Source organism: Sitophilus oryzae, unplaced genomic scaffold (assembly GCF_002938485.1).
Source record: "Sitophilus oryzae breed Bouriz unplaced genomic scaffold, Soryzae_2.0 scaffold_1581_pilon_pilon, whole genome shotgun sequence".
Taxonomy (NCBI): Eukaryota; Metazoa; Arthropoda; class Insecta; order Coleoptera; family Curculionidae; genus Sitophilus; species Sitophilus oryzae.
In genome coordinates this window covers 222,871-249,570 of record NW_022146260.1, presented here as the reverse complement: position 1 = coordinate 249,570, position 26,700 = coordinate 222,871, and the positions used below count along the sequence as shown (strand labels likewise).

At 35.2% G+C, this 26,700-nt stretch overlaps 2 protein-coding genes and 2 long non-coding RNA genes across 4 annotated transcripts; 3 read left to right on the top strand and 1 right to left on the bottom strand.

Moving 5' to 3' along the window:
• Window positions 1-344: 344 nt before the first annotated feature.
• LOC115879527 lies at window positions 345-1,029 on the top strand. Its single transcript, XR_004049725.1, has 2 exons — window positions 345-712; window positions 774-1,029. It is a non-coding gene; the product is annotated as an uncharacterized LOC115879527 (long non-coding RNA).
• Window positions 1,030-4,040: 3,011 nt separating this feature from the next.
• On the bottom strand, window positions 4,041-6,658 carry LOC115879517. Its single transcript, XR_004049721.1, has 3 exons — window positions 5,116-6,658; window positions 4,690-5,054; window positions 4,041-4,536 (listed from the first exon to the last, which is right to left on the bottom strand). It is a non-coding gene; the product is annotated as an uncharacterized LOC115879517 (long non-coding RNA).
• A 15,185-nt stretch (window positions 6,659-21,843) lies between these two features.
• On the top strand, window positions 21,844-23,264 carry LOC115879515. The gene is made up of 3 exons (XM_030896400.1): window positions 21,844-22,705; window positions 22,778-22,918; window positions 23,005-23,264. Exons 1-3 carry the CDS (start codon window positions 21,844-21,846, stop codon window positions 23,262-23,264), a joined length of 1,263 nt encoding a protein of 420 aa, XP_030752260.1.
• A 970-nt stretch (window positions 23,265-24,234) lies between these two features.
• LOC115879523 lies at window positions 24,235-26,326 on the top strand. The gene is made up of 2 exons (XM_030896406.1): window positions 24,235-24,388; window positions 24,480-26,326. Exons 1-2 carry the CDS (start codon window positions 24,235-24,237, stop codon window positions 26,324-26,326), a joined length of 2,001 nt encoding a protein of 666 aa, XP_030752266.1.
• The last annotated feature ends 374 nt before the right edge of the window (window positions 26,327-26,700 follow it).

Here is a 26,700-nt window from a genome sequence, read left to right as displayed (position 1 = left end):
TGTTGTCAACAAATGCCTAGTCAAATTCTGAATATTCTAAAGGTACAGTACAGTCACAGTACAGTGAAAAGAAATTTTAATAACTTATTATCCAACCGACGACAAATTGCTGACATAGCGAAACAAACAAAGATGGCGATGATGTCATCGTCGTATTTGCAGCCAACGCCTCACCTATCCGTAACAGTAGCAGATGTATCTAGTGCGCAAGCTTCATTTTCTTTACGCAACCTGTAGACGAGCAATCTACGAAACTACGACCAAGACAACAGCATATACGCAATAGACCTTTCCCGTTAATCGGATTTTCAGCGGTCATAATGCGCGGACAGATTTTGCGCCGTTCAAATCTGGTTATAAACGGAGTCTTTAAAGGCTAGGGATAAAAAGAAATGTATCTAAAGAAATGACGGAGCACGGATGTCGTAACTTATGTCTGTAGGATTTATGGTATACATAACCCTACTTATTTTGTTTTCAATTTTTGTTATTTATATAAAATTTATTGAAAATTGTCTTTGTTCTTCTGCTCAATCCGTAAATTATTGTATTAGGGCAAATTTCAGTTCACAATGCGTAGTTGTATAGTCGGTTGCTCCAATTCGACCAAGCGATGTACTGACAGTATATTTTTCATTCCAAAAGGAACTCGGAGAAATATATGGACTACATTTTGAAAACAGATTCACAAGCAATAAGCGACAAGATAAGAGTATATATTTCACAGACTGTATAGTATACTTGTAACTTACACCAACAAAACTTTGTTTTAGGTTTGCTGGCGTCATTTTAGAGGAGATTTATTTCATTTTTCAACAAGGACATAACTAAAACCCCATTGCATACCACGTTTATATCTGTATAATAACGCAGAAGCCAATGAAGCTGTACAAAATATAGAAACCAGTAAAACACCAAAAAAATAACTTCCAAAACAAAGAATATTTGATTACCCGATTAAATCAGGCGATATATAAATCTAAATTTTTAATTGAGAACACAATGATAATGAAATAAATTATAATACAGGTGTTAGGAGTCATAAAATATAAGTAAAATATTGTTAACAATATTTATATTTTCAAATCAGAAAAAGGACCTATTGGTGCAGTGCACCAATACCAATATATTTTGAAGAAAAAGGACTAATTATTATGATTATATAAAGGACTAATTATTATGATTAATCCAGAGCAATAATTTAATAAAGTATATATTAATTATGGTATGCTATTAGGTTTGATGATGTTAACATCTTTCATTGGTTTTTTACTTTTAGGATCTATATTGGATAAAAAGATCATTGAATAGTGTTTTTTTATATTTATTAAAAATAAAGATGGAAAAAGGCAAATTAAATGCAGGGGACATTATATTAGCTGATAAAGATTTTGAAATAAACAGTATTTTAGAGCATATTGGTATCAAGCTGTAATGAAGTTCATAAAATTTCTGGGCCACCCTGTATATTATATTAATATTATACTAGAATAATAGAGACTTGATTCTCTTGTAATAATGACAGGCAGTGTATTTTATCGTTAACTCATTATTGTAATGAACTTCATTAGTGTTTCTATTGTTGAATTAAATAAGTTAAATATTTAATTGCCATTTTGTAAGAGAGTTTTGATCGGTTTTGGTCGCCGTGGTTCGGTGCGAGAAACCGAGACGTTTGCGCCGCTCTCCCTACCAGTGCAGGTTGAGTGGAGGGGAGCGTAGTCGAGTACCTCGGCCGCACTAGCACTACAGATTTAGTTAGCGGTCGCACGTGAACCAGTGAGGTTCGAGTCCGGAGTGCCCTGCCAAGTGTCCTGCTGCCAGCCGCCTGCCGCCGTCGCTGCCAGCCGCCTGCCGCCGTCGCTGCCAGCCGCCTGCCGCCGTATTGTATAAGGTAAGCACCCACCGCCAACGTGATCGAGAGTAGGTCGTATTCTTTTTATTGTTAATACCGTTTACTTTACTGCCTTGACGCGTTATAGGGATAAGGGAGACAGAGATAGTTAGAACGCGCGATCGCAAAGGCCGGCAAAACTTGTGTTCTTTCAGGGCCAACTGTCCTCTAGCAGGTGGGGGAGCTGAACGGATCACGTGGACGCGAGGAAAGCGCGCGATCGCAAAAGCTGGCAAAGCTTGTGTTCGTTCAGGGCCAACTGTCCTCTAGCAGGTGGGGGAGCTGAACGGATCACGTGGACGCGAGGAAAGCGCGCGATCGTAAAAGCTGGCAGAGCTTGTGTTCGTTCAGGGCCAACTGTCCTCTAGCAGGTGGGGGAGCTGAACGGATCACGTGGACGCGAGGAAAGCGCGCGATCGCAAAAGCTGGCAAAGCTTGTATTCGTTCAGGGCCAACTGTCCTCTAGTAGGTGGGGGAGCTGAACTGATCACGTGGATGCGAGGAAAGCGCGCGATCGTAAAAGCTGGCAGAGCTTGTGTTCGTTCAGGGCCAACTGTCCTCTAGCAGGTGGGGGAGCTGAACGGATCACGTGGACGTGAAGAACGATTTCTTTTGTTAGGGGAAAGAAGGAGCGTGAGAGAGATAACGAGCAAGGTGGTACAGTAAACGCACGGGTCGCGAATGTTCACGGAGCTAAGACAGGACCTCGCCCAAATCCCGAAGCGGGTTCTGTAGCCCGCGTATTTTTTTTGGTGTGTCGTCCGGACGACACCCTGCATCAGTGACGCTGAACGGGATCTCGCCGAAGTCCCGAGGTTGTCCTGACCGGGCGGTGTGTGTGCGGCCTGCGTTTCACGAAACGACGTACCACTCGCCGAGACGTCGCTAATTTCATGATCCAGGGCTCGTGTTTGTATATCCCACAGGACGCTGTTAATTTCGCGATCTATCCGGGGCTCGCGTGTGTGATTATCCCACAGAACGCCGATTATTTTTGCGATCGATCCAGGGCTCGCGTTTGTATATCCCTCGGGACGCTGTTAATGTCGCGATCTATCCAGGGCTCGCGTGTGTGATTATCCCACAGGACGCTATTATTTTTGCGATCTATCCAGGGCTCGCGTTTGTATATCCCTCGGGACCCCGTTAAATTTAATAGGACGTCATTTCGGGAACGCGTTTTAATTCACGGGATAGAACCAGTCAGAGAGTTACATATCGGGAATAGTCGATCAAAACTCTAGAGGTACACGGTTGTTAGTGTAAATTTTGTTCTGCGAGGTACTAAATATTTACTTTATTTTATTATTGTAAACTTTACTTTACTTAATTAATTAGTTAAATAAAAGCCTAGTGTTACGTTATAGTTAATTGTGTGTTTTATTTTCTTTTCATCTCATCACTCCCTGGTATCTCCACTGTATAAAAGCTACCCGTATAGGCACTAGTGTTCTCTCAAACACTTTAAACATTGGGATGGCGCCCGAGGAACCGAACCAAGGCAACTCGACGTCAGTGATCTCTCTCTAAAACGGGGGGCCCTCACAAAGCTCAACATTGAAAGTTACTGGTATGCAGTTTCAAGACAATGACGTGGAATTTATCAGGAAAATTGCACATGAAAGAATACATGTGGAAAGAGCGATTAGAAGAATTAAGGCATTCAAAATTTTAGCTTCTAGATTACCAATAAGCTTGTTAAGTTTTATTAATTAAATTTGTACTGTGTGTGCTCTTTTAACAAACTTTACAACCATTAAGAAAATTAATCTTTAGGGAGATCTTCTCTTCATGAAAAATTTTGCTTGTGCTATAGTGGTAACTCCCGTTTAGACTTTTCCAAGTTTCCATAATGTTTTAGAGAAAATTAAAAAAAACATGTAATTTATCTGTAAGTCCTAAAAAAACCTGTTTCTAAGTTAATACAATTTTGTTTTCATTCTTTGGTAGAATTTTAATTAACGTTATATTTTTTGCTGTTTTAAAATGTTAAAGAAGCACAAGATTATTTAGTTCAATGCTAGAGAAAGGGTGATGATACTTTACTACAGCAAAAAATATGACGTTAATCAGAATTAATAATAACCATCTATGAAGGAATGAAATTGAAATTATAATACGATAGAAAATCGTTTTCATTTTTAGGAAAAAATTCAACTATATTTAATATAGTTTTTTAAATTTACTCAAAACGGTATAGAAATTTAGAAAAGCATAAACGGCATTAATCATTTTAAAATGAGCAAAACTTTTAATGAAGAATGTATTTTTCTCAAAATGTCAATAATAAACGTCTCTCCTCTTATAAAGACGATCGGGGGACACACTGTATACTATAATAAAAATAAATAATATATAAAATAAAACATTTTGTCAAAAATCTAAATATATATTACTAGCATTATTTCATGATTTTTTCTTAAATACACCACCATATTTGCCATTATCTCCTTGTAGCGTGCGCCTTTCCAGTTGTAGAGCTTCACCAAACGAAAATTCATGAAAATGGTTCCCTTGTGGAGGGCAGCTAATTAAAATATTTCTAGTGATAGTATTTAATATGGGTAAATTAACTGGCATATCATCATTAGCAATATCTTTCCCTCCCTTTTTTTGTTGACCAAAAATAGTAATTTCTGGATCTGGAAATGTAAATAGTTTTACTCAACACATATATTTCATAACTTGAATACTGTAATATTATTAGCATAATTAATAAAACGATATATGATATAAAAATAAGTATAATTTTGAAAGGTCAAAAGTGAAGTATAAAAACCTGCAAAAGCACTTACTGGTCTTCTCTGTAGAAATAAAAAAAGATAAAGGTATGCCCTTATCAATCTTTTAAAAAGGTTCTCTTCTCTCTAATTTCTGTAATTTTGTGGGCAAATCATCTGTATCTTCATTCAACATCGCAGAAGTGCTATGAATAGCAATTTTTGTTACAACGGGGACCTTCCTTCTCAAAATATTTGTAGGTTTTTGGAATGTGAGATACCTTGCATCTTCAGGAATTACTTTTGTCCCACGTGGCTTATTCTATATCATATCTTGGGATGTTGAAGCAATGTGCTCGGGAGTTTCATATTCTACTCTTAATATAATGTCTTGCAAATAAAATTCTAAACCCAGCAAATGATGGGAAGACTGGGATGAACTAAAAGAAATATATAATTTATTTTATTATTAATGTTAAAAAATAATAGTCAAATACTCACCCAACTTCACAAGAACAATGACATTCTTGTATGCATAAATGTGGACTTGACATAAAAACTATACATAAAGTATGAGGTTTTTAAATGTGATTGGTCCACATTTTAAATGCACTAAAACTGTAAAGCGTACGCAAAATAATAAAACAAATATAAAAACCAAGAAATAATGTTCGAAGAAAACTCTAACCAAACTTTATCTCCAAAACAAAACAAAATTGACAAATACGGATGACAAGCCACATGCAACAAGCTAGGACCTACGATCTTTCAGTCTAGCAAACTTAACTTCATGCGCGCGCATTATGACCGCTGTTTTCGATTAACGGGAAAGGTCTATTCACGAATGACTGAAAAACTACGAAGCGTGACGAAGTTCTACGAAATACAACGTAGTCAAAGACCGAGTCCAAAGTCAACGATAAGATGACGATTATTAAACAAGCAAGACTTTAAAAACCTAGAGTAAACAATACTGTCACCGAACGCCGGACGTTTTATGATGACCTCATCACCGCTTTTTCCGAGAGAGATACGAGCAACTGTTATTGCTGAACAAAGAAAACCAACTTAGGCCACGGTCACCGGTCATTCCCGGTACTGGCCGCTGCAGAAGATAAACATAATCCATTCGACAGCTGGACACATACCAAATGTGTTACGTCATGGAGTAGGTTCCAGATTATTGGTCTCTCAGCATTTTCTGGCTGACGGCGCACCGCCAACCGATGTCGTCGATCCGGACAAGGCCATACAGAAGCCGAAGGACGATTGGAAAATAGCCCGAGAAAGCGAGCTCAGCACTTTTATGTCTAGCACAGTCAAACTGATTTGTTTACCTCTGAATAAAAAAGTTGAGTATTAAAAAGTTTTAATAATAAGCATATTATTAATCAAGCTATTTTTATTTTTTATTTGTTTATGGTTGGAGACCTGGACATGACCATGGAAGATTCTCAGCTGACAGGCATGGAATGCAGTTGCAGTTCATTCCTCAACGCCAGATATGCGCTGCGTCAGCAAGATCGGCGGCGGCGGACAAATGTGACCGCACATAAACAACTCCAACCATGGCCTTCCATAATATAAAAAAAATTAAGTATCAGACCATTTGACTTACAGTCTTACAAACGATTTAATTTAGTTCTTACTGGTGATGTAAGAATTGGTAATTTAATAAGTTACCCGACAAAACGTATTTGAATTAACTTACAGTCTTTTGAACGATTGAATTTAATTATTTGTTCTCATTTAATAAGCTGTCATTTAAAAACTTAAATCAATACGAGAAGAATAATAATGCCATACTTAATTAGTTTTATATTTCAACGAAAATAGTGGCAGTCAGTTTCATTCCTAGTTGTTAATACGCCAATATATTGCCAGAATTTGTTTCGACAATTTATACAGATTGTCCAATAATACAATACCATAAGTTATGAAGTATATTAAAATCACTAAAATAATTTAAAGATACAATTGCAATAGTTTATTTCGGACAGTTAGAACCGAATACTAAAAATATTCTCACACTAGAACTCACTTTCTCTTTTAATATAAAAAAAAGGAAGTAATATGTCTTCTTTTGACAGAAAACTTTATTCAAAACAAAAATCATTGACAACTTTACGCTTATTGACAAAATTATACAATTGTTACAGTAATTACATAATTTCAATCAAAAATAGCAAGAACTGCATTGAACTTACAAATACACTAAGGAATATCACCCCTTTTATCAGAGTTCAGTTCTGGTTTCCTTCGACGTAACTAAGACTTGTTGTCTAATATGCCAAATAAAGATTATTATCAATAATTCAATCAATTTAAATATGATATTTAACATTAAGCAAAAATGTAAGATTAACATTATCGTTTGACATAAGTTTTGGAACTTTTTGACGCTACGCATGAACTAGGATTGTTTCGTGTTAAAGACATTTTAATTGATAAACAAAAAAATATATCTAGCTTTGGGTTCTCCCCTAAGTCCGTTACTCGCAGAAAGCTTTCTGTCTGAATTTACAGTAGCACTTTTCAAAATTAGAACATTTTGATATTTTATTCTCTTGTATAAAAATGTAGATCCTCATAATTTTAAACATTCAATACAACATAAATTAGCAGCGTATAAATCAAAGGTTCATTGAACATTTGCTCTCGCACTAAGTCAAGCTATTCGAACTAAAGAAGAAGAAACAATACAATAGATTTAATATAAACAATAAATAACATAATAAGAAATTAAATAATATAATAGTAAACCGTCTCAAACCATATCAAATTTACCTAAACACTATCAGGCAATTTATAAGTTAAACTGTTCAGATTGCAAAATCAGCTATATGTATAGGCCAGACCCGTAGAAATGTTGAAAGTAGATTCAAAGTTCAAAGAAAAATAGAACATCTTTTATATAAAAAAAAATGTCTAAGATTTCGTCTATAAGATGTATAGAGCACACAAATATTGTTTTAGAGCACAAAGTGTTATTTCTTATTTTGTGGTAAATCTTTCTTTATTTTAAGCTAAAGTTTTTCGACAAAATGCAACTCCACAGTCTTGTGTTAATATTCGGTGACGCAGAGCTCGGAGCTTATCAGTTCGAGGTGCATTTTATAAGACAAAGCATTTTTTGTTGTTGTTTATTTTAGAGACGCGCAAGCTGCACGAGTTATTATGTTTTCTTTTAAAGAATCATTGATTTAAAACAATTATAAAAAAATATTATAAAACTTGTACCTAAGCCTGTAGCAAAAAAAATGGGTTTTTATTTGTGGCTAGATAATCGACAGGCATTCCCTGAGAAAGCGATGTAAAATTGCAATATTCACAATGTAATAGTATCCTGTAAACTTTCATAATAATTGGTTCCACATATAACATGGCTAGCATGTTGTAGAATGTAAAGAATGGATAAAATGTTAAATGTTATAGAACTAGTTTTCCAAAGTATAAGAGGCATTAACTGTTAGGAATGGGCTTGACTGACAATTTCATGATAAATTAAATATAAAAAATTAAATATAAAAAAATATAAATTAAATAAAATCAGAAAAAAGAGAGTGCTTTTTAATCTTAAAAAAAATAGTGGCACTCCCGCTATAAATTAAAATAAATAATTGATTGTACTGCTAATATTCAAAATTTATTTGAGTAGATACACTATTCAAGGAGAATAATAATACTATAATAAAGTCTTATATTATAGTGAAAATAGTAGTAGTCTTACGATAAGATAAATTAAAAAAAAATAAGAAAAAAAAAGGTCTTACCGCATGAACGATACCAGCTCCACAAGAAAGGACAACGAATCACAGTAGCTGCTCACGATCAGTTGAGGCCATGGTTATTAGAATAATTTAAAAAAAAAGTGAGTGGCAATCCCACTATATTATCTTAAAAATTGTATTTTATTTTGGCTTTGCCAACTTTAGGGTGGCGATCCCACAAACAAATGATTATGAAGGGTGGCAATCCCACCAATAATAATAATTAAAATAAAGGGCGGCAATCCCACCAGCAATAATAATAATTAAAATAAAGGATGGCATCCCACCAACAATAATAATAATTAAAATAAAGGGTGGCAATCCCACCAACAATAATAATTAAAATAAAGGGTGGCAATCCCACCAGCAATAATAATAATTAGAATAAAGAGTGGCAGTCCCACCAATAATAATAATTTAAATGATTCTTAGTGACGATCTCACTATATACTGTTGGTTGTAACAAAAAGAATGATTTTATAGTGGCGTTCCCACTAGCAACTGCTAATAAGGGTGGCGATCCCACCAATGATTGTTTTATTCAAAGTATGAATAGTGGCAACCCCACTATACCTAAAGAAGTGGCAACCCTACCTTAGATGCTGAATAATAGAGGATAGTAGCAGCCCTACTATGCCTAGAGACAGTGTAGTGGTAGTACTAGCTACGATTAATAAAACGAAGTAAAATTTTTTTTTTTATTTTAGAGTTTTGGATAATAAGAAATGAACATCGATACTGTTTTGGTGTTTTCTTAATTTCAGATTGGTGCGAGGACGCCCCACCTGCAGAATGGCCGTGTTAACATATGATAAAAATGATATCATGACAGCAGGGTGGCCGAGCGAGATCAGCATGCGCAACGACGCTCTAGATGGCTCTGGCTTGCCACCGACGGGAGAGGCCTGGGCAAGGCCTTGCGAACGCGCCTGCTCTGCGACAGTACGAGCGCACCAGAGTACCAGTACCAGTCAATATTAAAATAACACAAGCTGTACTGACCTAATAATAAAAGTGGTTTATCTGGTTGATTGTTTCATTTAAGGGTTAAAATAATCTAAAGTTATTATATATAGCATAAATTGGATTTATTTTAAATAACGACAGATACCACATTTCCATTTCGCGTGATTTTAACCATGTTTTAACTATAAAAAAAACATCCCCGATATTTTTTCTGGTATAAATTGTATTACAAAACTAATTAAACGTTATGATAAATTTATTTGTACTAAAGATTGAAGAAAAGTACCAAGAAAGGCTGGGCATTTGATAAAGGGAAGCCAATAAGTCGATTCCAGAGCTATCGAATTTCAGTTCTAAGAAACTTATCAGTTAAATGTGGTTCCATATTTTTCTCAACGCAAGTCTAATGAAGTGTCTAAATATCAATCATGAGACCTTGGCGACTGTTTATAATATTCGGTGCTTTATCAGTATTTTACGAAGTCAGATATTTTTTTTACTCTTTTCTTTTGTGTAGCGATTTCAAGCTTATGAGTATTGATGAGTTAACAATTTTAGTATTGGATACCGAAATGGTGTTATTTTTCAACGGGGCCGACTATTCCAGATGAAATCGAATTGAAAATGTTTGTCAACATGGCCTACTGGTAACTGGTTAAAAAAATACAGAAATATGACACCGAAACAGAAACTTAAGATATATGAAAATAAATTTAGGACAAATAAGCTAACATTTTTGTTAAAATAATATTATTTTTAGAAAAAAAAATGTGGCCAACTTCTTTTTATATAAAATCTTTCTTTTTATATAAAAGCTTATAACGTGAGTTTATTTTCCCAATAATATTTCTTTTAACATAGGTTTTAAAACGACACATATTACGTTAGTATTTAATGAGATAAGTAAATTTGTAATCAATAGAGAGAGAGAGAGAGAGAGAGAGAGATTGGATAGTTCTTTTGTAAAGTAAATAATAATTAGTTAATATGATAGCCACGTAAGCTTTAGGTGGATTAGTGAATTTCTGTTCTCGGTAGAGTTAGTACTGCTTAGCTTGAGGAAGCGCAAGGATAGGCCTGTTAATGTTGCTTGGCAGGATCTGGGATCCCGTAATGTCATAGTAGCAGGGACGCGAATCCTCGTAATGTCACAACAACGTCACACGGCAGGGATCTGGGATTCCGTACGCCGTGTGTCAACAGTTTTATTACTATTATGTCTGGGACAGTACCTCCGGGTCTTCAGCGGGGGGAACAGGCCCCCAGGGTCCTCGAATCTCGGTATCGATATGTTGTGTTTATTCTGTTGTCCGTGCGGCTGATTACTCTGGAGTCCGCGCCATCAGGAGGGTGCGTGGGCGGAAGGCCAAGTGAATGCATTTGCATAGATATGTTTGTAAATCTTGTATTGAGAGAGACAGAGATAAATTAGTCCATCTAGTAAGATAAATAGAAAATAAATAATAGGTAGTTAGGGCAAAACAATATCGGCATATAGCAGTTAAGTAGGTAGGAATTATGAACTGGACACTTATCCTTACTTTTTAATTGTGACAGGTATTAAAGTACGCCTCCGCTCAGGGTCAATGCTTCAGGGATTATTTGGTGAGTCTGTGATTTATTATATATTTGTTTTCCTGACAATATAATACTTTAAAACATTTTAATTATCCTGTCACGAGTTATGGTTTTGTTAGTTGTTTAGATTGTTTATTATTTTATAAAGAAAGTAAACAAAAAAAAAATCTTACAGCTAAATTTCAGAAGTGGGATCCAAACTAATTCAGATTCAAGATTCAGACTCATTCAGACTCATGTTAACAAATCTAAAACTTCTCAAAAAAAATCCGCGGATAGTGTTCAGTTCATTTTATTATGCGCACAGCTATAAAACGAAAGAGGTAGATGAAAGTTATGTAAAACATTCGAGTATGCGATCAAAGCTTGACACAAAAAAAAAGATAATAAATTTAATATTCAATAAATTTAATAGACCAAAAGGTAAACCAAAGCTACTGTATAATGGTAAAAAGTACGGTCACTTAAGACGTGATCATCCAAACAAAGACCGATAATAATCGAGGGCGTAAAACATCTGGCGACTAGTTTCTGTGTTAGGAAAAAGGGCTTTACGCAGGTACTGACCCAAAAAGACGTAAATATCAGGCAAAAAAAAATACCATAAAGATGTAACTGTAAATAATCGAACTTTATGCTTTTTTATAGATAATATAAAATTAAATGCAACGACCTTTGGTTTTGATATTATAAAAAAAAAATTGCTATTTTTAAAGATGCCGAAATTTTAAAATTATTTTCAAAATTACCCGATATTGAACAGTTTGGCGAAACTTCACAGAAAATTAAAATATGGCCCAAATCTAAAATCGAAATTCCACCAGGGTTTTGGGCGCATATTCCTGTTAGCACTGACTTTGTCGGAGATCTATACATAGAGGCTAGTATCCGTATGAACGAAGGGCAAGAATATTTTATACCGCATACTATACTAAGATTTAGTAGTGATCAATCCACGATTATTCCTGTTATAAATTTGTCTCATCGTAGCGTAGAGATAAGCAAAAAGAGACCTATTGCTAGAAGCTGGCCGTGCATAAAAGAGGTAAATGATTCTAAAGCTACAGTACAGCGTGTAGATATTATGAATCTGTCACCGTTGACCTTTGATGACATCACTATAGGTCACGGTCAAGATCAGAATAAAAATAGAGTACTAGAATTATTAAATAGATATAGAGGGTGTTTTGCTAAGACCACTGACGAACTAGGGTGTGCAAGATCTGCGGAAATATCTATTGAATTACAACAAGATACCCCATTCGTTTATAGACCATACCACATGTCTAAAAGCGAACAACAGGACGTAAGTGTAATCGTTGCTGATTTACTTAAAAATAATATCATTCGTGAATCGAGCTCACCCTATTCATCGCCAGTGTTATTAGTAAAGAAAAAGAATGGTGAAAACCCGAATATTGCATAGATTATAGAAAATTTAAACCACTTAACTGTAAAAAGATAGGTACCCACTACCTAGAATTGATGATCAACTTGATAAATTAGAAGGTAGTGTTTATTATACCACATTAGATTTAAAGATCAGGTTATCATCAGATACCCATAGAGGAAAATTCTAGGAAATACACTGCTTTCGTAACATCCGAATCTCAATATGAATATAACAGACTTCCCTTTGGCTTAACAAACGCACCTAATTGCTTTTCAGCGCTTAATGAGTAAAATTCTAAGACCAGCACGAGATATAGCTGCGATCTATCTAGATGACATTTTAATATATTCTAAAACATGTGAGGCAAGCTCTAAATAATTTAGAACAAGTTTTAGTTTTACTAGAGAGAGAAAACGACTCTTAATCCCGAAATGCAAATTTTTAATGACATCCGTAGAATATTTAGGTTTTGAAATAAGTAACAGTACAGTAAAACCCGGGAAGGCTAAAACGGGAGCAGTCGAAGAATTTCCTACTCCCAAAAGTGTTCATAACATTCGCCAATTTTTAGGTTTAACTGGATATTTTAGACACTTTGTTAAAAATTATTCTATTATTGCGAAACCGCTTACAGAGCTAACGAAAAAGAATAAAGAGTGGGTTTGGGGTGAAAAAGAGAATAACGCATTTGAAAGGTTAAAGAGAATGCTCGTAGAGCGCCCTATATTACGTATTTTTAATCAAGAAGCATATACCGAGGTACATACAGATGCAAGCGCTATAGGACTTAGAGGTATACTGCTACAAAGACAAAATGACGACACACCCAGTAGCATATTTTAGTAGAAAGACAAGCCCGACAGAGGCAAAATATCACTCTTATGAATTAGAAACGCTAGCTGTAGTAGAGACTCTTAAAAAGTATAGAGCATATTTAGTGGGCCGTGATTTTGTGGTAGTCACTGATTGCAATGCATTGAAAGCCAGTAGCAATAAGAAGCAATTAATACCGCGAATTGCGCGATGGTGGTTACAACTCTTAGAGTATACATTTACAGTTCAGTATAGACCCAGCGATCGAATGAAACACGTAGATGCACTCAGTAGAAATCCATCTATATCTGAGAAACTTGCTGAAGAGATTGTAATGAGAATAGAGCAGGCAGATTGGGTGTTATCTGCACAACTAACGGACGAAAAGATACAGAAAATCCGTGAAGTTTTATCAAAGCCACCCGAGTCAGATGAGGACAAATTAATCTATAAAAATTACACGTTACGAGATGGGCGTATTTATAGAATAACTGTAAAAGGAATACAGTGGGTTGTTCCAAAAGGAATGCGACAACAGGTAGTAAGAGCAGCACATGATGATGATCTAGGGGCATTTTGCTGCGGAAAAAGACACTACTTAGATTGTGTGAACACTACTGGTTTCCACGTATGAGACAATATGTTGAGAAATACATAAGTTGTTGTTTGCCGTGCATTTATGGCAAAAAGCCCAGTGGAAAGAAAGAGGGGTTTCTTAATCCTATACCTAAAAAGTCTGAGCCTTTTGACACATTACATATAGACCATTATGGACCTCTACCAAGACTAGAAAAGGTAATGTGCATATAATTGTAGCCGTAGAATCCTTTACTAAGTTTACTTTTCTAAAGGCAGTACGGTCTACCAATACAAAGTATGTGATACGATTTTTAGAGGAAATTTTTACGATATACGGAAAACCTCAAGTGTTGATTTTGTGTGTTTCAATGTAAAAAGTAAAGTTACGGGACTAACTGCAAGTGAACTATTACATGGGTTTCGTCCTAGGAGCGGAATAGACTCTGAGTTAATAGACGAAGTCAGACAATTACCGAGAGTGTTAAAAAATATAGTGACTATTCGAGAGAAAATCGGTAACAGAATAGAGACAGAAGCTAGTAAGCAAAAGTTAAGGTACGATAAGACGCGTAAAAAGCCGAAAAACTATAATGAAGGTGACTTAGTTGTGATACAAAAACAAGACTTTGTGTTAGGGTCGCGTAAAATGAATTTACCGTATAGTGGACCAATGGTCATTAAGAAAGTATTGCCTAATGATAGATACGTAGTTTGTGATATGTCAAATTCGCACCGCACACGTAATAAACGGACATATGAGAATGTAGTCGCTGTGGATCACATTAAGCCGTGGCAGCAACCAGGCGGCGTATCAGACGATACCGACGCAGGTAGCGGCTCAGATGGCGTACCGGTTGACGACGTCAGCGATAGCAGCGACGATTGCTGAGTGTCCTGCGGGAGACTCGGGGCGAGTCCATTGCAGGATGGCCGAATATAACGTGAGTTTATTTTCCCAATAATATTTCTTTTAACATAGGTTTTAAAACGACACATATTAAGAGTTTGTGCCTGTTAAGTATTTCTGCGTCTCAAGCATGTCACGCCATATCTGATTTATGGGCGTCCTGCGCTCCGATTAGGGGTAAAAGTATTCCTAGAAAAGCGTTCAAAATCGAACGATGATTGGTCGAAACAATTCTGTTTCGAAAAAGAAAGTCTGAGAATATTACCTAATGCAGAAAAATACACATATTCCGACGCACAGTATAGTTTTGAGTGCGGTGGCGTGAATAGTGTGTCAGTTAAAGTAAAGTTAATTAGTTAGTTAGTGCAGTGATATAAGCAGAAAGCAGGGTGAGTACATCTCACTAAGTGTCGTAGTTTATTAATTAATTAGATCATGAATATTTTGATAAATATATTGATACGTTTAGATAGATATCATTTGCGTACACATATTATTAAATATTACATTAAATAACTGCGCCGTATACATGAGCTAGGTCAACATATAGAATATGAAAGTTAGATAGGGTTAGCTATTAAGTAATGCGGCGGTATACCGATGCGGCAGCTACGTGAGCTTTGTTTAGATAGGCTATTGAATCTCTTTACTCTGTACAGTCGGTGCTGTCTAGTCAGGAGGAGTGCAAGCATGGGCGCCGGACAGGGGGGGCAAGAGGGGGCATTTGCCCCCCCCCTGGATCACTGAAACAATAAAAATAAAAGCTATATCTTCTTACATCCATCTGTAAAAAAATAATCATTATTATGAAATTGTTAGGTGTTACCTGTAAAAAAATAAAAAATGTGGTAATTATTGGAAAACTGGAAATCGTCCGATTTTCACCAAAATTGTATACACACTATTTTGAGGTCGTAGATTACGAATCTACTTTTTTTTGGCGGTCTCTTACCGTTTTTCAAAAAAACGGAAAATTATTTCAACATTGAATTTTTTCTTTATTTCGGCCCTATAAAGTAATAATTTCACTATATTTTCATTATATTATAGTTTATCTAAAGCTACACTTGATTGGGGATAGAAAAGTGTCCAACATTTTACTGAAAAACACTTTTTCTTAACAAAATAGCAAAAGAAAATTGAGACCAGATGGAAGTTTGACATTTGATATATCCTTCTTTCTCTCTCCTCTATGTAATAAGAGAGACAAATATATTCTAGACCCAATCTAGAAATTTGAAAATTTACAACGTATGGCAACGTTCTCAAAATCTTCTATTTTCGGGTGATTAGGGATTTAAATAAAATTACCTATTATGAGATTGACAATAATTAAATATACACCTATATCCACAAATTACGCGGAAGAGTTTTGATTGCATTGGTTTAACTTCTTTGCGGAGGGTTAATCTTTTTTTAGTTAATCTAATAATATAACAACAAAAGATTAACACCCTCTGCATGGAAGTTCGTAACCAATCAATCAAAGCTCTTTCGTCTAAATGGTATAAATAGTCAGATCTCGTTGGTAAAATAGCAGTTATGGGAAGGAGCCGTCCTTCTGGCGACCGCGACCGCCTTTCACGCAATTCAGAATGAGCAGAAAAAACACGCTAAATTTAGGATTAGCATTGGCAACGTTGCTTTAAATGCCAGAAACACATAAGCTTACTTCGGGCTTCCCTTATTACCGATTCTGAACCGTCCCTAGAACTGTGATGCGTATGCGCAGAAGGAAATATGAAGACATTATTTCATTTGCGCATGCGCTACAAACTAATTCTTGGACGGTTCAGAATCATCGGTAATAACTAGAAAACGAACAAAGCTATAACTAACATTTTCAGATTGTTTACAAATTTATTTTAGCAAATTTTCCTCTATTATGCATAGAATTGGTTAAAAAAAGTAACAGAAAATAGCAAAAACATTATTGATTATTGAATACCTAACAAAATATGTGTAAGAAAACCTTAAAAATATGAGAAATTGAGAAAATTCTAAATAATTATCGAAATTATTTTCCGTTTTTCTGAAAAACAGTAGAGACCGCCAAGAAAAAGGTCAGATTCGTAATCTACGACTTCAAAATAGGGTGTGTATACCAATTTTTGGTGAAAATCGGACGATTTCCAGTTTTCCCAATAATTACCAAAAATGTCAATTTTTTATTCATTTTTACCTTGCCCCCCCTAAATTTCATTCTTCCTGCGCGCATGAGCGCAAGGATAGGCCCGTTAATGTTGCTTGGCAGGATCTGGGATCCCGTAATGTCATAGTAGCAGGGACGCGATTCCTTGTAATGTCGCAACGGTGTAGGGAGTAAAATCCTGGTTATCACCGGTTTTTATATTGTGCCTCTGGGCGTAACCAGATGCGGGAGCGGGACCCCGAGAGATTCAGCCGCTGTATCCGGGTCTTCTGGTTCGTCTAGACCGTGCCACGGGGGGGCGTGGACGGGGGCAAGACAGTACGTTAGTATTTGATGAGATAAGTAAATTTGTAATCAAGAGAGAGAGAGAGATTGGATAGTTCTTTTATAAAGTACCTAATTAGTTAATATGATAGCCACGTAAGCTTTAGGTGGATTAGTGAATTTCTGTTCTCAGTAGAGTTAGTACTGCTTAGCTTGAGGAAGCGCAAGGATAGGCCCGTTAATGTTGCTTGGCAGGATCTGGGATCCCGTAATGTCATAGTAGCAGGGACGCGAATCCTCGTAATGTCGCAACGTCGCACACGGCAGGATCTGGGATTCCGTACGCCGTGTGTCAACGGACATTACTATTATGTCTGGGACGGTACCTCCGGGTCTTCAGCGGGGGGAACAGGCCCCCAGGGTCCTCGAATCTCGGTATCGATATGTTGTGTTTATTCTGTTGTCCGTGCGGCTGATTACTCTGGAGTCCGCGCCATCAGGGGGTGCGTGGGCGGAAGGCCAAGTAGTGCATTTGCATAGATATGTTTGTAAATCTTGTATTGAGAGAGACAGAGATAAATTAGTCCATCTAGTAAGATAAATAGAAAATAAATAATAGGTAGTTAGGGCAAAACAATATCGGCATATAGCAGTTAAGTAGGTAGGAATTATGAACTGGACACTTATCCTTACTTTTAATTGTGACAGGTATTAAAGTACGCCTCCGCTCAGGGTCAATGCTTCAGGGATTATTTGGTGAGTCTGTGATTTATTATATATTTGTTTTCCTGACAATATAATACTTTAAAACATTTTAATTATCCTGTCACGAGTTATGGTTTTGTTAGTTGTTTAAATTGTTTATTATTTTATAAAGAAAGTAAACAAAAAAAAATCTTACAAGCTTTTGTGTCGAAGTCGAAAGGCAGCCGTTTTGATTTATTAAGATTGTTTTCCGACAAGCAGTGTTACGTTACAACTGAAAAAAAGATCTTTTGTGAATTAAACCATTATTTTTATTTTAACTTGTGACGACTTTTTCTGTCATCACTCAAACAGAAAGAAAAAGGTATCCGTTGCTCAGGGTTAGAGCAGAGCTGGGTTCGTAGGTAAGGCTTGTGACCTGTGGTGACTTAATAATGTTGTTAAATAATAAAATAAAAGTAATAATGTATAGGCTGCAAAGATTCTAAAATTGATGTTAAGTATTCAAATAGTAATGGTCAAAGACAGTAAAAAGGGCGCCACTTACTTTGAGTATGAAAAGGTAAAGTAAGAAACCAGTAAGAAAATTTGATCATGAAATAGCTAAAATAAAATAATCAACAGCAATAAGGGTCTATTATGTTCATCAAGAATAAAAGTCAGATATAACTATCCTACGTTGAACATTTATTTAAAGACGAACACAATTATCAATCAGTTTAAACCCAGTTTTAATTATCCCAATGAAATCGTTAGTTACTTTAAGTAAACTCAAATTTAGTTAAAGTTCTCTCCAGTATACTATACTACGTAATATATAAACAGGTGAAATTTATGTAAGTACCAATACGATGATGTTTCGAAACAAGTCGTGTACAATACCCTTCAAAAATGAATCCGTGTTAGCGATTCTCACATAAAAGATCATACTGAAGTAAAACGTACCGTTAAGGACAAAGCATGACTTATAATGTTAACTAAAAGGTAAATTTTGACTATAATATATGGAATAAATGACAACAATTCACAGAGATATTCAAAATATTATCTCAAAGTAAAAAAAATTTAGGGAATACCTTGTGTGTTGAACTTAGAACTTATCTGTATTTTTTTTTTAATTTATGACGTAGTGAACAGATAGGCAGGCAGTCTCCAGACTAACGGAAGTGGATGTAGACTCTTCGATAGTAGCAGGAGTCTTCGATATCAGTAGAATAAATGTAGAGTCATAAATACTGTCTCAAAAGTGGTTACTCATATGCCAATTACTTATACGTCAATTTCTTATACGCCAGATTACTGGTCTGAAAATCAGCTGTACACCTTCCAAAATATAGCCAAACTATATGCTGATCCAAACCAGTAATGCACAATCAAACATTATCAAAATAAATAAAAAACGAATAATGTGATCTTATTCCAGGAAAAGGCCAAAAAAAACTGAACTGAAGGCTCTGAACAGTATATTCTACAGGTTTTCAAATCTCCACTTTTGGATACCCGTGCCTTTACTGTTAGGAAAAGTGTTTCAGAAAGCCCTTTTCTCTGAGATTCGTCGGACGCTGAACCACGCGTCTTTTTCTGATCTCAATCTCTCGGAAAAAACCTCCTTCCTCCTTTTCATAAAACGGAAGTCTTCAATTGACAGGTCATATGACCAAAGGCAATTAAGTGAACTCTATCGTCTATACTGAATGAAATTTGTTTTTATGGAAAGGAACCGCTACCTGTACTGAATGAAGTTTAACATCTAGCGAATAGATGGCGCCAGCAATATTAAAATTTGGAATTTTATAAAAAGAAAAATAAAACGCTACAAACTCATGGATCAATTTGTTAAGAAGTATTATGATCAATGCTTAAAATGTATTGTTACTATAAACATACAGTGTAGGTACCTTTTTAAGTACCGCATGACATGAGAGTTTCGAATTTTTATTACTCATAATCGACGGCTTTTGTAAAAAGGCGTCATCACAGGAAGTTTAGAAAAAGTACGTGTTATAGAGGTATTAATTTCACCGATAAATAACTATAAGTACTATAAAAAAACACGAGAATAAATAACGGTGTTCGAGATATTGAAACGCTGACTAAATCTACGAGTATTACTTGACGTTCCGAAAAATGTGTAAAAATATCGAAAACTACGAACGTAGTAGAAAGCAAGCTGTTTATGTAACAGAAAGGATTAATTGAATTATCAGTATTTGTGATTATCTCTCCAGATGTAGCCATTAGGGAAACTTAAAAAGTATTTTCGATTTTTTTTGAGGTTGTAGAAATTATTGCAAGAAATTTGATGATGATCCAGCGAACTCTCCGTAAAATAACGCTTTGCAACCTATTGATTTTGTTGAAAGCCAGTTTCTTTGTAAAATAACGCTTGACACCGCCATGATTTTCAATCGAGCGGTACATTGCGAACAATAACAAATTTGCTAAGAATAAGTCTTAGGAATAAGTACAGTACGTCTGCTGGACCTGTGTCTATGATAGGAATGCGGACAAAAAACATTTAATTAAACAGCAATATATTTTATACGTCGACTTGACGAGTACGTCACCGCAAATCGCTCCGCCCACTCATTTTATTGGCTACTTGCAAATTTGTCGAATTTTTATTGATGGGACGCGTCGTGTAATTTTTTACGAAAAACATCGAGAAAATATCGTTTCCCCTCTCACGGATACCCCGAAGGTACAGAACGGACAGACGTACTGTAGAAGAAATTGTCAGTTTGGCCGAACAAACTTCTGTGGTATATTATGTCATTAAACAACTATTGGCTAATGAGCGATATTCAATCCGGAAGTTGGGCGCGCAAACCTCAAGTGTTCTAAGGACCAGTTGCGTCACTGGCCATCTGATTAGACTCCTGAAGACTTTCAGAATCTAGTAGAACTAAACAGTTGTAAGTTGTAAATTGGGCTGAATAAAAAAAAATAAAGAAATCAGACTATTTTTGTTTTTTTTATTTAGTTTAATTTTATAACATTCTGGGCCGTGTTAGATTGAAAAGTAAATGATTAGCTGACCCATCGTAAATGTGTGCTTCTGGCAATATTTCCATCGTGTCAGTCTAAATCTAAATGTAAATTATTTTTGTTAAGCTCATTACTGGCAAACAACCCATCGCAAATACGTATGTACGTCATACTATTTCCATCGTGTTATCCAGTAATTCATTAGCTGACCCATCGTAAATATGTGCAATATTTTGCAATATTTCCATCGTGTCAGTCGAGAAACTCTGTGATTTTAAACTGACCCATCGTAAATATGTGCCTCGTGCAATATTTCCATCGTGTCAGTCGAGAAACTCTGTGATTTTAAACTGACCCATCGTAAATATGTGCCTCGTGCAAGTTTTACAAAATGGTTTAAGGATAGATGAAGAAAACAGAAGCATGAAAGTCATTAGTATATATGAAGACAAAAGAAACAGGTCACACTCGGTGATATTGGAAGTAGACTTAAACACATATAAACAGATATCTAAAAGAGAAGTGCTACACATTGGGTGGAGAAAATACAGATTTTTTGATCATGTTAATGTTATTCAGTGCTACAAATGCTGGAAATTTGGCCATATGTCGGGAGATTGTAAAAACAATGAAATAATTTGCCCCAAATGTAGTGAACATCACAAAATAGAGGTATGTAAAAGTAAAAATGAAATATGTGTAAATTGTAAATATGCAAAAGAAGTTTTAAAAATTCCCCACATTGATATTAAACATACTGCATTTAACAGAAATTGTGAAGCTTACAAAAGAGTTTTTCAACAACTACAGATGAGAGTTGACTACCCTGATATATTAGGCAATCATAAATAGCAATTAAAAAATCACAATTTAATGTATTTAAATATTGAAAGTTTGACTGCACACAAAACAGAATTAGAGTGGGTGGTAAATTAGTGGAAGCCTATAATGATTTGCTTGACAGAAACTCGTATAACTGGGGAAATGCTTGAAAATGAAGTCAAAATTGATGGGTACAATGTAACACATGCACTATCATCGAGCCGACACACAGGAGGTGCTTCAATCTTCAATCTACATTAGGGAGGAGATGCGCTTTAAAACCGTGATAAATATGGTGGTTAACAAAAATTTGTGGCTGGTGGGAGTCAGTTTGAGTGTTGGCCGGCATAGATTTAATATCATAAATGTTTACCACTCCCCAAACTCAAATAGTGCTTTTTTGGATAAATTGGAGGAAGTTCTCAATAATTATGCCATAAAATCGGAATCATTTATTTTAATTGGAGACCTAAACATAAATCTAGCAAAGGAAACATACTATTCAAAAAAACTGAACAATATAATAGAAAGAAGTGGATTGTCCCAAATTGTACAAAATTTTACAAGAATTACTCCAACTAGTGCTACAATAATTGATCTTATAATAACAAATGATAAAGAAGTTAACCATCAGATACATCTTACACCAAAAATAGCGGATCATTCAATACTTACTGTGAACCTTCCTTCTACAGAACTTGGACAAAATAAAGAAATTTATAGAGATATGAGGAACTTTAATGAGCTAGAATTCCAGTTAGATCTTATGGATATGGCGTGGCCGGATGGTAATGGAAATATTGACATAATGGCGAATTGTTTGGTGAAGGGCATAATGGAAAATTTAAATAAACATGCTCCACTCAAAGAAAGAATAACTACCAATAAATGGGGTAATAAAAAATGGTGGACTCCAGAAATAAAAATGGAAATCACGGAACGTGATAGATTTTACAAAAGAGCAATAATAACGGGAGATGTAGAAGATTGGACTAAGTTTAAACAAAAAAGAAATGCCGTTGTTCAAATAATAAAAGATAGGAAGCAGGCATACTATCATGAAAAGATTGATGAATGTAAGGGGGATTCTAAGGAAATGTGGAGAAGTTTAAAAAGTATTATTTCAAATAAAAATAAAAGTAAAAACAATAAAGGTATTAATTTTGATGGGAAATTGGAATCTGACAATAAAATAATTGCATAACAATTTAATAACTACTTTATAGAGAGTATAGATTTCCTCATGAAAAACGTGGGAGGAGGAATAGAAGACATTGAAGATATATTAGAAAATATAGAGAGTCCAAAAAAACATTTTGAAAGTTTCCAAATACAAACATTTACAGAGCTGAAGAGTGTTGTCGGAGGTATGAAAGACAAAAAAGTAGTACTGAAGGAATCAATACAAAGATCCTCAAGAGCTCATATGAAGTAATTGGTCATCGTTTTTTAGAAGTCATTAATACCAGTTTAGAAAAAGGTTGCTTCCCCAAAGAGTGGAAAACATCAATGATAATACCAATAGAAAAAGTTAATAATACCAACAAGTGTGATGAGTTTCGTCCAATCAATATGGTGTCTACATGTGAAAAACTTTTAGAAACAGTGGTGAGTGATCAAATGAGAAAATTTGTGGAAGAAATAAAATCCTTACTCCAGTTCAAGCTGGGTTTAGAAAGAAACATTCCTGTGAAAGTGCTCTACAATCAGTAATTTCCAGCTGGAAAAATGTGATTGGGAAAAAGAAATTTGTCGGTATAATGTTCATTGACTTTCGCCGCGCATTTGAAACTATAAATCGAGATCTTCTGATAAAGAAACTAATAAAATACAATTTTGGACAGAATGTGCTAAAATGGTTCTCAGAGTATTTACTAAGGAGATCAGAAGTAACCAAATATAATAATGTAGTATCTTCAGTGTTGGTGAATGACAATGGAGTTCCGCAAGGAACTGTGCTGGGCCCTGATTTGTTTGTACTGTATATAAACGATATAGTAAAAGTGGTTAAAAAGTGTAAAATTCAATTATTTGCCGATGACACTATTCTGTACTTTGAAAGTGAAAATATTGATAAAATTGTCACGGCACTAATTGAAGATTTAAATCGAGTAGGGGAGAGTGGGGCACGTTCGGCCATGGGGCACAATCAGCCGTCAGTTATAAAAATTTGAATTTTAAAGTTTTCGCGCCGATTTTGTTCTTAAAAGTTGGCAACAAACCCCCGCCAGATAAAATATTCGTCACATGTGTTTAGTTGAAGGTCAAGAGGTTTTTATTCAGAAAACAGAGATTTTGGCAGAAAAAGGTAAGTTTCGCTAATATTTTTATTTATGGCATATTACCTGTTTATATTCATCCCAGTTTTTCCAAAATCGAGTTATATTAGCTTTGGTATATGTAGTTTAACTGTTTATATTAACATAACCTATAATTTATCCCATTTCAGTGCTAAATAAATTTTTATTTTAAAAAACCGGTTGGGGCACTTTCAGCACTGTTAGTGGGGCACCTTCGGCCGGTGGCCGAAAGTACCCCCCGGTGGCCAAAAGTACCCCACATCCTAAATGTATTGTACAATTTTATAGATGGTTCGCAATTATAAGCCCAAAACAAATAGGGCTAATATAAATGAAGATACAATGGGGGGCGGCAGGCCTTGAGAGAAGTTTTATCCAAAAACATGTCTCAAAGAGAAGCTGTTCGAGTTTATGGCATTAAAAAGCAAACTTTGCAGTCCCGAATAAAACAGATATTAAGAACTATGAACGTCGAAGAGTATTTGCAAAGAACTGATGATGATGGCTATGAGAGTGAATCGGATTTGCAAGAGAAGGGTAAACAAAAATAATTACTTCTGCTTTGTTCGCTCTTTAATTAATTTTTTTGATGGCCAGATTGTAATAGGAATTTATTTTCTTGTTCTAGGTAAATACGCTACTAGAAAAGTTTTTTCGACAACGCAAGAAGAAAAGCTGGTAAATTATTTGAAGCAATGCTCAAATATGAATTATGGCTTAACTTATGAGCAAGTAAGGGTCATGGTTTATAACTACGCAAGAATTCTGCCAAGTTGCAAATACCCAAAAAACTGGAATACCCATAAGAAAGCAGGAGTTGACTGGCTGTATGGTTTTATGAGGCGAAATCGCACGTTGTCGTTACGAAAACCAGAGAGTACAAGTTTGGCAAGAGGATTGGGTTTTAATAGGAACCGAGTAAATGAATTTTTTAATAATTACAAGAACGTGTTAGAAAAACACAAATTTACACCTGAACGAATTTTTAACCTAGATGAGACCGGTGTGATTACGGTATTGAACCCACCAAAGGTCATAGCTACAAAAGGGAAAAAACAAATTGGTCTTATTGCTTCGGCCGAGAGAGGAGAATTAGTAACTGTAGTAGGAATTATCAACGCAACAGGAACTGCACTTCCTCCTGTATACATTTTCCCGAGAGTGAGAAATATAGAAGAGTATCTGGAACGTAGTCCTGCATTAAGTGCCGCTTTTGGAAATAAATCAGGATGGATGACCGGGGAATTGTTTGTGAAGACACTAGAACACATTGTAAAACATACAAAATGCAACAGAGAAAATAAAATTCTCCTTCTTATGGATAATCACGAATCCCATACAACTTTGGATGCGATACTTTATGCAAGGGAAAATGGAGTAGTTCTTCTTTCATTTCCACCGCATACATCGCATAAACTCCAACCACTCGATATTGGAGTTTTTGGGCCGTTTAAAAGCAAATGTTCAGTTTCTTTAAACGAATGGTTGTCAAGTAATCCTGGAAAAACAGTCACCGTTAAACTTATACTAAAACTCACTAAAATCCCATTTTTAGAAGCATTTATACCACGTAACATAACCAGTTCTTTTGAAAAACCAGGAATATGGCCAGTTAACTCCTTAGTTTTTACAGACCAAGATTTCGAAGCCACTTTGGTATTTAATGACAACGACCCTACCGGAAATCCGTTAGCTGAGAAACAGGATGGAGGAACCGAAAATGACCTTATTGAACGAGAAGATTTTAGAAACCAACCGTCTACCTCTAAAGAAGCCGTGATATTGCCTGTTCTTGATGAAGTCGCAAGTGAGAGTTCTGTAAAAACTAATGCAGGAATCGAAATGTTAACTCCTGAATTGGTTCGACCCCTCCCAAAAGTTTTTAGACCCAAAACTATACCAAGAAAGCCTAAAGCTAATCAGGGGAAGTCAAGAATTTACACTGAAACACCCGAGAAAAAGAGAATAGAGGAAATAGAAGAAAACAAGAAAACAAAGCAAAAGAATAGAATTGAAAAAGAAAAGGGAAAGTTGAAGAGACCTTACACAGATAATGAATCAGTCAAAAATAAAAAAATAAAACAGGTCAAAAAGAAGGTATTTTCAAGCTCTAGTAGTGAATCATCGGGGTCTGGTTTGGACTATGATAGTGAGACAGAGGAAAACCTAAGTTTCGGATCACTACAAGAGAAAGACAAAATAGAATTAAATAACTTTATTTTAGTAAAATTTTCAGTGAAAAATACCACAATACATTATATTGGTTGTGTGCAAAATATTATTTCAGATAATACATACCAGGTGAAGTATCTTAGACGCAGAGCAAACACCAATAAATTCCATTTTCCCCAAGTGGATGATATAGAAATGTGTACACGAAATGATGTGTATGCCATATTGACAAATCCTATTAAGTCCAGAAGAGATTCTAGTTTAACTTTTTCTTATAATTTTGATAATATTAATGTAAAATAGGAAACCACTATTTTTCTAAAGAAGTTTTAGAATTTATTTGTTATGGTTCAAGTTTAAAGATTTCTGTTTGTTTTATAGTTTTGACAACTTGAACTTTTAATCTTTAAAATTTAGTTGTTGTCAATTACAAAATGTTTAATATAATAAAAACAAGTTTCTTTTAAAAGTGGTTGCATTATTTTAACAGTTTTAACAAAAAACGTCAATGTGCCGAAACTGCCCCAATAACTGGCCCATTGTGCCCCTATAGGGGGCACAATCAGCCAATATGCAGACATACTGTTATAACTAAATATTTTTTTTTTTTGTAAAACGTTATAAAACATTAGTCATGTAAAATAGCTGTGTAAAGAATGTGTCAATTATCAATGATT

Excerpts from the sequence above, each read along its gene's own strand:
- LOC115879515 (XM_030896400.1), top strand. The coding sequence starts at position 21,844 with ATGGTGGTTAACAAAAATTTGTGGCTGGTGGGAGTCAGTTTGAGTGTT. Across the intron at positions 22,706-22,777 it reads TAAAAGTAAAAACAATAAAG|AGAGTATAGATTTCCTCATG; the intron begins GTATTAATTTTG and ends ACTACTTTATAG. Across the intron at positions 22,919-23,004 it reads GCTGAAGAGTGTTGTCGGAG|AAGTCATTAATACCAGTTTA; the intron begins GTATGAAAGACA and ends ATCGTTTTTTAG.
- LOC115879523 (XM_030896406.1), top strand. The coding sequence starts at position 24,235 with ATGTCTCAAAGAGAAGCTGTTCGAGTTTATGGCATTAAAAAGCAAACT. Across the intron at positions 24,389-24,479 it reads ATCGGATTTGCAAGAGAAGG|GTAAATACGCTACTAGAAAA; the intron begins GTAAACAAAAAT and ends TTCTTGTTCTAG.